The 14,719-nt window shown below is 46.7% G+C and overlaps 1 protein-coding gene across 2 annotated transcripts in view; it reads right to left on the reverse strand.

The window, feature by feature from the left end:
• Positions 1-535: 535 nt before the first annotated feature.
• The window catches only part of TECR (trans-2,3-enoyl-CoA reductase), a 36,669-nt gene continuing 22,485 nt past the window's right edge, over positions 536-14,719 (reverse strand). For both annotated transcript variants that reach the window (XM_063120496.1, XM_063120495.1), the window contains 11 exons: positions 9,733-9,784; positions 8,710-8,754; positions 8,172-8,275; positions 7,965-8,080; positions 7,266-7,371; positions 6,922-6,994; positions 5,303-5,346; positions 4,228-4,285; positions 3,453-3,541; positions 2,531-2,576; positions 536-2,332 (listed from right to left, as the gene is read on the reverse strand). In XM_063120496.1, coding sequence (XP_062976566.1) covers positions 2,205-2,332; positions 2,531-2,576; positions 3,453-3,541; positions 4,228-4,285; positions 5,303-5,346; positions 6,922-6,994; positions 7,266-7,371; positions 7,965-8,080; positions 8,172-8,275; positions 8,710-8,754; positions 9,733-9,784 — 861 coding nt within the window. In that variant the 3' untranslated portion in view covers positions 536-2,204. The remainder of the gene's footprint in view (positions 2,333-2,530; positions 2,577-3,452; positions 3,542-4,227; positions 4,286-5,302; positions 5,347-6,921; positions 6,995-7,265; positions 7,372-7,964; positions 8,081-8,171; positions 8,276-8,709; positions 8,755-9,732; positions 9,785-14,719) is intronic.

Consider the following 14,719-nt stretch of genomic DNA (forward strand, 5'->3'; position numbering starts at 1 on the left):
CAGGTGGGCCTTGAAGGTCTTCAGTGCAGTTGGCAGTGCAGTTCACTGCCTATGTCTGCTCCACGCCAGCCTCCCCTAAACAGCTGTTTAGTAGGCTGGAAGGGAGTGTGTGATTCGGAGGATGGTGTACAGGGTGGACTAACCATCCCGGCTCACCAGTCCTCCTCATGGAATGTGTATGTACATTGGGTCTACAGCTGTAGGGTCCCCACGCCATTTAGAACCTAGTTCACATAGGGTTCTAACTCATGGAGAGTACAAATGGGCTCCTTGTTCCAGACGACCACCCCTATGTAAGAGCTCGGTGTGATTCTAACCATGTGAGAATGAAGACTTTTATAGGGCTACGGAGTGGCCATTTCTTGGTTCGCTTCTGCTTTTTAGCGTCTTACCTGTGCCCATCTTTTAGACAGGATAACCCAATATGAAGTAGAGAACTGCTCTTCCTTCTCTACTAGGTTTCCTTGTATGTAGCCCTCTCTTGGGTGAGACTTCTGCATGTAACTCCACAAAGAAACAATCTGACACCACCCAGTGGCTGGATCATTTTTATTGGTGTAGTTCCAGGAAGTCAGTTCCACATGAAACAGACCACAGCAAGTCAATGGCTCATTTTAACAGCTGCCATGGAGCCTAGCAGGTTTCCAGTATCTCGCTGCTCACATGCAGCATGAACTAAGACTATTGCAAACTTTCAGCCTGACCCTAGGCATGTTTGCTTTGAAGTAAGTCCCAAGTAAGTGTGTGTAGGATTGTAACCTTAGTAACATTAAGACAAACGGGGAAAGAAGCAAGATCCTCTCAGACTGTCAAACACAGAGAAGCTCCATTTCAATAACACTTTTCCTAGAGAAAGACTGCACGCTTTCCCTTCCTTTCTTTAGTAACTAGAAATAGGTACAAGGCTTGCTTCAAAGCAGTCTTTTTACAAGAGCTGCTCAGTGGTGCTATAGGTATAGTTTTCAATTATAGCCCTGAGGCCACTTGGTAAAGAACACACACTTTTAGGCAGAAGTGGACCTGTAGTCCAGAGAAAATGCATGAATTGACTGGCAACAGAATAGAAAATGATGCGGAAAGCTTGGTTTTTCAGACCCTCATTCAATGACCAGGACCGACTAAATAAGGCCTACTGGACCATTCCCCCACAGCTGAGTTTTGCTTTCTGCTTAGCAAGTGGAGCAGGGCGAAAAAGCAGGGCTGCTCAGTGCTAATTAGAATCCATTTACTAAGGGAAAAGGGGGAGGCATTTGCACTTAAGACTTAACGCTTGGGTTTGCACTGTGCGCTACTGAAGCTACCCACACAATGCTGTAGCTGCTCCCAGACCACACCCAATTCCCCCCTTCTTTGTTTCTATAGCACCAGTATTTCATCACTCCCACATATCTTGCTACAAATCTGCACCTCCTTGTCTGCTCCGTGTAGCTAGAATTACATAACCAAATGCGCCTTGGGGGGAAAATACAGCGACTGTATTGTTCCCACCATCTCTCCATTGAGCTGCTTTTAAAGTGTGGGTCTCAAGTACCAACGCCTATCAGTTGAGCAAGGGCCAAAGGATGCACAAAACCATGCTGGGTAAGAGGGGAAGTCAGCCTCATCGTGAGGCCTTATCGCTATCACTCCCTTGAGAAAGCTACTACTAAGACCCAAAGAAAAGTGACACAGGCAGCTTATGCTGTCACAGTAACAGCCACTAGAGGGCTCACTTAGTCGAGAAGGATGCCCAAAGCTGAGCTTGGGGGCCGCTGAGCCCCTCTAAAATTATGAGCTGAGGCCTGTTGCCCAGAGCAGTTAAGAGGAGAGACGCCTCTTCTCTTTGGATCAGGCTTCAGCTGCCTAGATTCAGTTTTTGGCACCTGCTCTTGCAGATATAATGCCCAGCAGCTGCTTCAGTGTGGTTAGTTCTCCGTAAAATTGGATTGTTCCCTCTGTTCTCTGCTGCAGCCTTTGGATTTATGGCGCTTTGTGGGGAACGCTGATTCCAAACTCAGAAAGCCTCAGGAATGGGATATGGACAAAGATGTGTGGGGCAGGGCGGACAGTAACTTGCAGAAGCAAGGATCCCTACAGCTTCCCTCCAATCATAGTGCAGACAGCAAGAGAAAACCCCATTTTAGACTCCAATCACAGCCGCTCACAAGGTAAAAAAAACGAAATCAAAACTACCGGCCCAGACCTAGAGGCATCCCACCTCCAGCTCAGAGCAGGAAAGGGACGATGGGTGAACGCAGTGGTGGGTAATCCCGGAACTCCTTCAGGTAACTTCGGTGTTTCCCCTTTGCCCAGATGGTCATTTGGATAAATCCAACCAGGGAGAACAGAGCCACTGTTGGTAAAGAAGAGAGCGTTACACGGCATTCTGTGTCATAAGGACAGGCAATTCTAAGAGCAAAATGAAAAAGGGCTGGGGGAGGAAGAAGGAAGAAGTGGTACTCAGCCACACAATTAGCTCCCATGTCAGTTGTTATTAGGGGAAACTACAGCAAAGCCATGACATCTTCGTTATGTCCAGGCCAGGACTTACCTGGGAGGCACTGAGTCATAATGGCAAAACCAATCCAGGATCCCACCTAGAAGAGGAAGAAAGCACCAGCTCAGGATAGTGAAAGGCCAATGCAAGTAAGACTTCTGAAACATGAGCTATGTGTTCGTCAGCTGTTTTGGTTGCCACCCACAGTTATAAGAGAGAGAAGAGGCACAGCCCTGCTCATCTCTGAAAAATCTCTGGAGTACACTATTTCCCCTTAAATACACCCTGTCCAAGCACCCAGCTCCTCTAGACTGGATTTAGGTCAAAGATTGATGTGTAAACAGAAGGAAGTGGCTGCTCCACTATCAATGCAGCAGAAATATCAAAGCTCAGATGAGTACAGCAGCCAGGGTTAAAACAGGTCTGAAGATTCTACAATGGGCAATCTATCATAGAATTATAGAATAGTAGAGTTGGAAAGGGCCTATAAAATTCATTTTGCAAGAGAAGATTAGGCCACAGAAAATCAGGAGTGGGAGTTTTGAGTACAACAAAAGCACATCTTATGGAGCAAGGTTAACATTTATCTCAGCAAGCATTAAGCCAAAATTCACCCAATGTTTCCTCTGCAGTGTAATAAGAGAGGGGAACTCTGTAAGTTAACCCAACAGTTTTTCATTACAGCCGGCAAGCAGGGTATCAGATCTCAAAATGGCTGAATATGAGGTATGAGAACTAAAGAAAAAACACACACCAGTATCTTGTATAGTGTTCAGGAGCCAATGTACACAAAAGAGTTCATGATGGAGTTGGAAGAGGTGAAAGCTAAGCTCTCTGGATGCCTGCCTTGAAATTGCCAATCTAGCCATGTGCTTCATGTGAAACGGAGTACAGAACAAGATACATGGGGACAAGAGAAGTTCTCTTCTGGATTCAAGCCTCTCCAATTTGCACTAAGGCTCTATTCCTTTCTCACCTCATAGGTATAATTAGGGCACGAGACCAGCAAAAAAAGCCACGTGAAGGGGTTCTTCGTAGGATATGGGATCTTCCTGGCCTTGGAACCTAGAGGGAATAAAAAAGAATTTGATTTATTTCATGAAGACAGTGGGCTGGTTCACAAAGAACCCTAAACCATGTTTTGGCTCTACATGTATGAACCGGAACAAGCCTGAGCAAAGCCTCCCGCTACTGGGAGGTCAACATCAGTAGCATTTCGTTTCACTTTTTTAGAATCCTACCTCAGTGTTACAGACAAACCAGATAGTGATTTAAAACATACTCTGGTTTTCTTTGTTTTTAGGTTGGTTTCTTTCGAAGCTAACCAGAGTTTATTTTAAGCAACAATCTCTGGTTCATATAGAATACTAAGTTTGCATCCTTACTACCCTCTTTATCACACACCCTTCTATTCTCTCTCACTCAAATCCTTTTCCTGAAAAAAAAAAAAAAGAACTCCGCAAATCCCAGCGTTGCTACAAAAAATGAATTGTGCAAGTTTACATGGGACTGGAGTTCACTATTAACAGTAGCATTTTCAGGCCTGCTCAAATCTCAGCAGTCTCTTCCCTCAGCCATCAAAGACAGAGCATGCTGGGTTTCATCTGCCATGAACCCACCGCATCTCATGGTGTGTGTCCCTTCGGCCCAACAGCCTGAAAGCAGACCAGTAGGTCCTTCCATTGCTACTGGTCTTTGCTTCCAGTTTAGCCCAAGGTGGCAGGCTCCCCACAGCCCTCCCCTCCGCTCACCAGCAGGGCGCAAGTTCCGCAGAGCAATGTGAATTGAGAAGTTTCCCAGCTGACAGACCTGCAGGAGGAAAGAGAGCCAGTGTCAACATACAACGGCCAAACCCTGACCTCTCACAGCTCCCCTTACCAACCAAAAGCCGTACAGTTTCTGCACAAAAGTAGCAAAATTCTCAGGCAAGAGCATGGAGGGAAAGGCATAGACAGGAATGCGCCAATGCAAGGAGGGATTGTTGTTTTCTCATTGGTGTGATCTGATCTGACTTTGATTTTTAATTAGGGTGCTTTACACAAAAATATGTCTACAGGTCCAAGCAGGTTCAAATTATATTCTTAAGGATGAGATTCCTACATATTTCCAGCTTTGCATAATCAAAATTTTTGCAAGTCTAAGATTCTAAATACTTCTTTATGCCACTCAGGTTTTATAATGAACATCTCAAGTAGGCACGAGAAGATTACAGAACAATCAAAACGAGTTGATTGTTAACTACTCTAAATCCAAAGCAGTGACCTTTGGTAAGAGAAAAATGTTGCGCAAATAGTACATAGACTCTAAAGATACAGAGAAGGTAAAATCCGATTGCTATTTTGGTATAGGGTTTTTTCCTGCTTCAGACTCTTGAGCTTTACAAATAAAGAAAAATAAACTTAAATCAGTTGCTTGTATACAAGCCTTAAAAAGAATCTTGAATCACTGGGCAGAATTCAATGGGATGCTTATATGCCCCTGCTGATTTTCTGTTGCACAAGCAGCTCCACCAGTCGTGCAATGGCAATTCAGTGTTTCCGAGACAAACCTCCTTTCTGGAAGGAGGCAGGTCGGCGGAGCTCCCTCCTTCCAGAAATGACCCACAAATAGGTTGCCCTGGGTGTGGCACAGCTGGGTCTCTGCACAACAGTTCCTTGTCTTTGCACTCTTGCCATGGCTTGGGGTGAGCTTCCAGCCAGAGTCTGCCCACAGTCCCAAACCCCACTTTTACTGCCTTGCTTTTTATCATATCCTTCCTCCACCACCATTACTTTCAATCCTATATGGGTTTTTCCACCCCATCCTGAAGAGTCTACAAATCCTTACCAAGAATATCATAAGTGCCAGTTTCACTTGTTCATGTCCATATGCTGAAGAGGGATGAGGGAGCAAGAAAACAGAGAGACATTAGCATGTTAGGGTAACAGCATGATCCCACAAGCAGCAGATCCCACAGTGACACTAGATCTCAGAGTCATTTCCCAGAATAACATGACAAGCGACTACATAGTTATATTGTGAAGCTGCATGTGATGAAACTGGAGTTTCTTGGAAGGGGAACGAAAAAGGGAGAGAGGCTTCACTTAACCACCCTGGAAGAGTCATCAATGCTTTCTTCCTGCTCACATCTCTACTAACCAGATACAGGGTGGGAATGATAAATCATACAAGAAAATTAAGATAACGGGTATGTTTAACCTCAAAATAATAATAGAAGGGGATCTGTTGTCATTTTTCAAATATTTACAAGTTGGTAAAGAAAGACTAAATCAGCAGTGTGTTATGTCAGGCATAACAATGAAACCAAACCAAACGGGACATGTACAGGAAGTCCAGAAAAGTTATGTCTGCTGTCAAATAACTTTTTTATATACAACATCTTGCTAGATTAATCCTGATATACTAACCTAAAGTTTGGAGAAATTTACATCAGGCAAACTGAAGGTGGAATATTACATTTATATCCTGCCTTTACTCCAGGAGAGAGCGGTGTATGTGGTTCCCTCCCCATCCTGGTTTTTATCCTCCTAGCAACTTTTCGAGGCAGGCTTGGCGGAGATACCATGTCAGGCCCAAGTTTAATGGCTGAGTAGGGATTTGGAGCCCAGGCCTCTCCGACATTAGTCAAACCACAACGCAAAACAAGACATGCCCACTCATGGAGGAGGCCAGCTCTCCATCAGCCTGCATGAGTTATTCATCTGCCTACGTCTCCTTGTAGGAAGGAGATCGGTGGCTCATAAAGAGACGTAACAAGCGGCATCCTCGCAGGGCAGGTGGGTCTAGTGGGTCTGTATCTCCCAAGTGGCTGAATGATCCCAGCCATGTGAGAGAATCACCCACACGCAGGGGAGATCAGTCAGGAAGCAGGGGAGAGGGATGCTAGCTCACATGCAGTTATTTAGTCTGGGCAATCCTGGAAAAGCAGGGAGGGGGGGAATTATGGACCTCTCCCTTGGGTGGAGAACATACAAGAGTTTGCATGAACTTCCTTATTTTGTCACTGGAGAACCTGCCTCCTGAAAACATGGGAGTCTCGCTTGACACCAGCGCATGCGTACCACTACCCCTGACTTGACAGTTTGACCAGGCATTGCCCGCACGCTTTCAAGCTTATTTTGGTAGCAATAAGGCCCAGAGCCTTTCATTTAAAAAGGGGAGGGAGAATGAAAGCTGGGGTTCTGCTGAATTATGGATCCATCATATTTCTGCACCTCCCAGATGCAAGGAATACCCACAGCCAATCGGCAACTAATAACATGTAGCAGTGTAGACAACTGACTCGTGCAGCTCCCAAGATCCTCAGGATCTGGTAAATTACAAGGCAAGAAAAATAATAATCCCATTTAACATCCAGCTCCTTTAAAAGGCCACTTGGGTTCTCTGGCCAGCAGTGGCCACCAAGACCTTGCATGCTCTTCTTTTCATTTTTTTTTCCAACTTACCAGGCGGAGTATACAAAGGGTGGTTGATATAGTAGGCCATCCAGGCAGCAAAGCCCCAATAGTAAGTGCAGTTCTGGAGAAAGAATGAGAAGCGGCACATGAAGCAGCGGCTCTCCAGCGAACCCAATCAAAACAAGGGTTGGCAATGGCACCCGCCAACCAACCTCAGGGCCAGGGGAAGGCTCAAGCAGAGGACGGGGCCAGCCTCATCTCCCTTCAACCCATGAATACATGTCCAGTGCTATTTGCTATTTGAAAACTGCAAGCAGCACTTTGGAGGGCGGCCCTCCCCAGCCCTCCTATGGCTTGCCCTTTCCTGCCCCACCTCCTTCAGAACGGCTCACCTTGAAGATGTTACGTAAGGGCATTGTTCCGTGGGAGAACCTGTGGACAAAGAGTGTCTCCAAGAGACGCTTGACGTAGTGGAAAGAGTGGCAAATGCAGGCCAGGCTGGGAAGAAAAACAGGGAGGAGATGATATAAGGCAGTATAATGTACAAGAGAAATACAGCAACCTTTAGCAGCAGCATCTTGCAGAAGGAAGGTACAACCAGCTCTCCACAAGTCCTCCTGGTGCTCTGCTTTGGGCTTTCATATTTTGGACTTCCCTTCATCAGGGGGACTATTTGGAGACCTTTTCTGAAATCTCCCTTAACCAACTGCAGGAGGGTTTAACTAGCAGGTTCAGGATAAATACCCCAGAAATAGACTGACACATCAACCTAAAATCTCGTCACAGTGAATGGGGAAGCCACTGACCCCTGCGATGCTCCAATTAGGCCCAAAAGCCACAAAGAGTCCAGTGCTCAGCCCTGCCAGCTCAAATACTGCTTCTGGAAACGCTGACTGTGATGCAGTGAATCTTCCCATCCAAAGAAGAGGATGTGAGAATGGAAAGAGGCCAGTCCGAGAAAAGGAAGGAAAATGGGATACGTATTTTACCCACTGCATTGCTTTTCCTTGGGCCCACTTCCCAAGTATGTTATTGGGCAGTATTCCAGTAAAAGCCAGACATAAAACAGCCTTGGCCTGTAAGATACTTACTGCACAACTGAGTACTTGCTGGAGGTGAAGTCATACTTTCGGCCATAGATGAAGGGCACCCGGAAGTAAAAGAGCAAGTAGATGAGCAAGGGCCCAGCGTACTCCGTGAGGAAGACCTGGAAAGGTATGATGAGGAAGGGTAAGAAAAGGCATGGGCAAGGAGTGGGCGTGGGTTCACTTGGGGCGAGAAGAAGCACACTTACTCACCGTCACCCAGCTGATTTGGGCTCCCAGGTCCCGGAAATACAGGGTTGCTGTGGTGCCCACTGGCAAGTTCTGAAGGATGTCCTCATCCTTTAGAGACTTCCCCTCTGGAAGAGAGGAGAACTCACAATGAAGCTCCAGTTGCCTCAATCACCTTGGCTGGGATACCAAACAGTGACGATGCCTTTGGCTGCATGCAAGGGCAGCTCTGACTGCCTGGCATCCAGAAGGAGGAAGCTGCCACAAGTGGGGATGGGAGAGACTCCAAAACAGATGATGGGTGCTGAGTTATATTCTCACCCAACCCATGTATACGGATTTCCAGAAATGACTGCTTCTTGCCAGGTTGTACAAGCTTTCAGATAGGCCTCTCACACAAATTTCCAAGGCCAAAAATCACTTGCATTCTCTGGTCCAAGACTCAGCAACCCTATCCCATGCAGAATACCAGCCTAGTTTGGATATATATATATCTTCATTGCCAAGACAAGTTACCTTGAAGAACAGATGCCAGAACAGCAGAACATTTTATGATACTTACTGGGATCTAGTCGCAGAGACTGTCGAGCTGGATACCACTGAGGATCTGGAAACGGAAACATAAACCTGTTTTATGCCGAGTCAGACCACTGGTCCATCTAGCTCAATACTGTCTGCACAGACCGGTAGTGGCTCTCCAGGACTGTAGACAGGAACTCTTTCCCAGCCCTAACTGGAGATACCAGGGATACTCTACCACTGCCTTCCCCAATCTGGGACCCTCCAGATGTGTTGCTGCAACTCCCATCATTCCCAGCTGGGCCCCAGGTTTGGGAAGGCTGTTCAATCCCTTAGGTGCACTCCATAGAAGAGATTCATCATGAAAATGGCGGTGGAGTAGCACCAAATCATGCTGGCCAGTCACCTCCATCACATCTTTCTGTCTGCCAGGGAAAGGAGGCTCCTGCCCTGGGAGCCTGCTAATGACTCTTGTATAGCAGACTGGCTAAGTTCCAAGGACAGAGTTGCACCCTTATAGCTGCTCTCTGAATCCCACGTGGGTATATGACTGCAGCCTTAGCTGCTCTTTACTCCTTCAAATGCTTTCTAATAACTATGTAACACAATCTACAGTGTTAAGTAATTCCAGTTCCTGTGGACACATACAACTCTCCAATCCTCTTGCCTGATTCAGATTCCTCCATCTTCTGCAGTAAACACACACCAACTCAAAGAAACATGCCAATAAGTGAAGGGATAAAGAAACTTATTTAATGCAAATCTTCCATTCCCTGAAGTCTGCTGAGATGAAATGAACATTCAGAATTAAAAGCTATTGGTCTTTCGGAAGTTGATTCCAATTAAAGAATAATCTGAGATGACAGCATTTTCAAGGGTAGATTATTTAAGTGACATGATGAGGATTAACAGTGGATAATTTTACGCATGAAGCCAAACTAGTCAGCCCTTTCAACACTCTGTCCCTCCATCATAGGGACAATCCCATTGTGAAAGGACAGGACAAGGGGCAAAACAAGTAAAAGATCTGTGTCTATTCACACATGAAGGTTTATTTCATACATACGGGACTTTGTGAAGAGGGACTTGATTTCTGCTATGGTGGCATTGGGCTCCACCTAAAAGGGGGAAAAAACCAGACAAGGGAGATCACGGAACCACAGAAGAGCACTCAGTACACTTAGCAAATGAAGCTCAAGCTCCCCACCCCATCCCTTGATCCAATCACTTTCCACCCTGGCAAACAGGCAAGAAGAACAAGACAGCCTTGGGCAGAGCATTCCTATACTCCTGGGGTCTCCAGCGTGGTTCCCATGGGCACAAAGACACTCCTCTTGGTGCCCACCAAGCTTCCTGACCCCCCTGGATTTTTATTTTAATAGATGTTTTTAAAAATTAACCAAGAGGCTGGCATGTTGCAAAGTAAAATGCTGCCCACCAATGCCATTTTTATTTCCAAGAATGCCTCTGGGCCCCATGCGGGTCTGAGAGGCAGTCTTAAAAAATTAAAATTGGGGGGAGAGGTGGCTACAGCCCCTTCCCAGCAAAACAAAAAAGGTAAGCTGAAAGGTGGTAGACAGCATCTTGACAGGTTAGAGGGGGTGGAGGAGAGTGACAGGGGTGTTCTGCCTGTGCTATGCTTGTTTGTGTGTGTGTGTGTGTGTGTTGCCTGTGGGGTGTGTGTGAGTGTTTTGCCTGGGTTTTATGGTGTATAAGTGGTGACTTATGCCGTATACGTGGTGTGTTTTGACTAGGTGGGGGTTTACATTTCTGTGAGCATCACCAGTGAAATAGGCATTTTGTGGTGCTGTGCAGGGGCAAATATGTGATTTGGGACTCAGGCCCCACCTCTTCCTAGCCAAGCTGTTGAGACTCATCACTTTGTCTTCTGTGAAATGGGACTTGGAGCAGAAAGCTGTGAGTTCCAAGAAGTGGCACTCAGACTCTTCAGCAAGTTACTTTTCTTATAGTCTCACTGCTTTGCCTTCTGGGAAATAAGTGTCTACTGCCGTGACATGGAACCTCAGCCAAATCCAGCTCTCCAGATTCCCTAAATGGCCACACACCTTTCCTCCCCCCCCCCCCCCAACCACCAGTTGTTTAGTGGTTTCCTGGCTTTTGTGCAATTCCCCCACTCCACATTTTAAATGCCTCTCCTTAAGGCTTAGTTACTGGCAGGAAGAACTTTTAAACATATGCTGGCGTTCTTCGCAATTTTGGAACATTTGGCCTCATCCACCACTGAAAAGTAGCCCTTGATGACTAGTCATGATAGGGGTAAAAGGGAGAGGGAGAGGGAAGGAGGGAGCGCCTGGGACTTCAACCCTCTGTGCAGACAGCACAGATCGGGTCCTTAGTCGGTCAGCAGGAGCCAGCAATGGGGTGCATCATGGGGCATTTGTCATCCTCCCCAACACCTCCAGCCCTAAGACCCAGTCATAGATGGTAGGAGCTCAGGGGCTGCAGGAGGAGGCTCAAAGCCAAGGGAAACAGCTTGTGTTTTGCCCACTGGAAGTCCCTGGTTTGAATCCAGGGCACAACCCCACACTAGGAAAGAGGCAGAGCCACCCACCCAAAGGCCCACAGCCTAGCTGCTGCGTAGGCCAATCAGCCCTTGCGGCCCATCTTCTTCCCCTGGCAACCAATGTGATCCCCCACCCCCATCCTATTTTTTTCAACAGCCTAACCCTGACAGGAAGATTCTCAGCAGGCTTCATTACACCCCGCCCTGCATTATCCCTCCCTCTCCCCCCCACCCCAAGTTTCCCTCACTGCCCCCCCCCCGCCCAGAGTTCCAACCCTAGGCCACATCCAACCAAGTTGGGGTAAATGGATCCCTATCTACCACTCCCTAGCAACAGAGAAACAAACATCGCACATGGCAGTGTTGGACCCTTTATTGAACAGTACCCAAGAAGGAAGAGATCCTGAAAGGAAAGACCCCTGGGTCATCCACAGTAGCATGACAAGGCAGCACCAGCTCCATAGTCGGAGCACTTTCACCTGTTGCGTAACTGTCTATCCCAGAGTCAACAAGGAAGGCAAAAGTACATTCCACAAAGGAACACTAGGAGAATCCCGGCCATCGCTGTGGCTCATGAGGTGGGCCCCTTGCTCAGAAGCCAAAGGAGGGGCTCAGCAGAACCGACGGTGGCCAAGGGGCAGAGCTTATACGTGAGATGTACTTGTACATATCGGACGTCCATGGTTTATTCTACTTCTGTCCTTTATGCCGACAGCAGAGATACACTACATTATTCACACCAGGAAGATGGGAACTAGAACTCATTCGCACAATTGATGCAGGAGTTGGCATCTCTTGGATCGTTGTTTTTTTTTAAGGGTCAATGGTTACGGGAGGTGCATATTTGTGTGTGGTGACGGGGATGCCAAAGACAGAGAAAAGATGCTACTTTTAGAGTATTTGAGCATTCAGCACAAGATCCTTAACAAGTAAAACTTGGTCCAATAGCATCAAAGTCCTCTTTTCTGCAGAAGCAGTAAACAACCTAATCATTATCCAGCCATTCAGGAAATATTTATTTATTTGCATTTATATCCCTCCTTTTTTCTTCCAAGGAACCCAAGGCAGAGTACATAATCCTCCTCCTCTCCATTTTTATCCTCACAACAACAACCCTGTGAGGTAGGTTGGGCTGAGAGTCTGTGACTGGCCCAAAGTCAGCCAGTGGGTTTCCATGGCCGAGTGGGGACTAGAACCCGGATCTCCCGACTCCCAGTCCAACGCTTTACCCACTACACCACACTGGCTCTAATATGTAATTTAATATTTATTTATTTATTACATTTTTATACCGCCCAACAGCCAAAGCTCTCTGGGCGGTTACATTTCTATCCTGCCTTTTCCTCCAAGAAGCCCAAGGTGGTCACATGATCCTTCCCCTCTCCAATTTATCCTTACAACAAGCCTGTGAGGTAGGTTAGGCTGAGAGTCAGTGACCTGCCCCAAATCAGCCAGTGCGCTTCATGGCCGTGTCAGGATTAGAACCCAGGTCTCCCCAGTCCTAGTCCTACATTCAAACCACCGCACCACACTGGCTCTCCCCCTAAATTCTAGGCAGCCTGCCTTCATTAAGACAGGATTTGCTCAATGGCAATTTGTTTTCCAATGTGTGTGTAATGTTGGGCTGCCCCAACGCTATATACACACACACAAACACACACCCCTCCCCAGCAATGGAGATGTTGCAAGAGGAATCTGTTGGACAGCCCTGCCGACGGTTGACCTGTGAGTGCCTAACTCAGCTTTCATATCAAAGCAAAAGGAATGTATGAAGATTCCCGGGCAGGTGCCAAGCATGGATCAGCACCTCTAATACCCTAGTAAAGTAATGCAACCTGGGAAACACAGCCCAGGTCTTGAGTTACAGCTAAATAAGCAGCATGAGCTGTCTGTGGCTCAGATAGCCTGAATCCTCTTCAGAATTGGTTGTTCTTGTTCCTTGCTGTTGATCCTTAGGAAGCCTCTTCCTTTCACTTTTGCCCCAACTTCATTACTTTACCCAAAATTCGCCACTGAGGAATTGCCAGATGGTCTGCCATTTGCTTTATAGAGATGGCCCAGAGGTGAGAGAATAGCACAGACAGTCCTGTAACAGAAATGAGCCACAGGAAGAAACAGGGGAGGCAGTTCCCTGACTGGCAAGCTGAACCACTCCTGTCAAATAAATGGTGTGTTCGTATACATGTGCATGTGTGCAAGAAAGCATTTGTCTCTGTGTGGTGCCCTTATTTTGACCCTTTCCACGAAGCACAGGGATGTGTGAATTTACCACACAGCTTCAGCATTCGAACTGCAACTTGTAGCTGCTAGGAAAAATAATAACTCTTTCTCCAATTTACTCAATCAGCGCGCCATTGATGTAACTTCGTTACTGTCATAGATGCTTATTGGCCAGTTCCCATGATGTCACTACTGGTAAGAGGCAACTACACTCCTATCATGCCTATTCAACTCTTGGTTGTTGTTCGCCCACATTGTCATATGAGCACACAGGCAGCTCTTTAAAAGGCTTTTAACAACAACAACAACAACCTTCTCTCTTCCAGTAATGCCTCACCAATTCAAGCAGATTTATAATGGACAGAAAAGTGGCTTTTTCCCCTGTAGTAGGGACTCCCTATTTCCCCATTAATATGTACCATTATTATGCTACTGATGCAGGACCAGGCTTTAGCGAGCACAATAGTAAAGGAGAAAGTCAAATCCACTAGTTAGGGTAGGGGGCAAGGTATTTGCAAAAGCCCTAAGAGCGAAGGCAAAGAATCTAGGGCCTGTGGGCCAAATTCAGCCTGCTGCTTACTTTCATCCAGCCCCTGAGGCTCGGCTAATTGCAATGACAAATCAGGTAGTGTTTGCTGCAAGAAGTATTGAGACTTCTTCACTTTAGATACCTCTCTTTATGTCCCTTGAACACTTACTAAATCCCTGTGTCCTAAAATCCTGACCACTTTTCAAAATGTAAAAGGCTCCAGATGTTGTAGTAAGAATTAAATTATGTCAGTGGAAATTCACAGAAAAGGTTTTTCTGATCTCAAGTCTTCTTTGTTTAATGAGCCTGGGATTCTGGGCCCTGTATGCATTGAGCTGCAAGCTTATTAGCAGCAGAACAGAGTTCCCTGAATTTTCCTCATGCTCTGCCACTCTTTTCCCCACACACCTATCCCAGGAGGGATCTCAGACTCAACTCAAAACAAACACAGTGCTCCTCTCCCCTCTATGTGCAGAATGCCCCTGGCATCCAAGGAATTGGCAGAGGTGAAGGCGGAGATGCTGACCTTTCAGAAGGGTGTGCCCACCGCCATTATAGCCACCCAAGCAGGTGTTGGTGTAGAGTGTCCAAGGCAGCTGAAGGCCAGCTCCCCAGTGGGGAGATGTGATGCTCCTCTCCCTTACAAGGCTGATTCTCAGATCCAGCACAAGTTTACAAGAAGAGACTAAATTCTCGGAGTATGAAAACTGACCTGTTAATGCAGCACTGAGGTTAACATTTCATTACTGTTAGGCCTACACAGGATAGCTTGGCGCACCG

The sequence above is a fragment of the Elgaria multicarinata genome, chromosome 3 (assembly GCF_023053635.1).
Source record: "Elgaria multicarinata webbii isolate HBS135686 ecotype San Diego chromosome 3, rElgMul1.1.pri, whole genome shotgun sequence".
NCBI classification, from domain to species: Eukaryota; Metazoa; Chordata; class Lepidosauria; order Squamata; family Anguidae; genus Elgaria; species Elgaria multicarinata.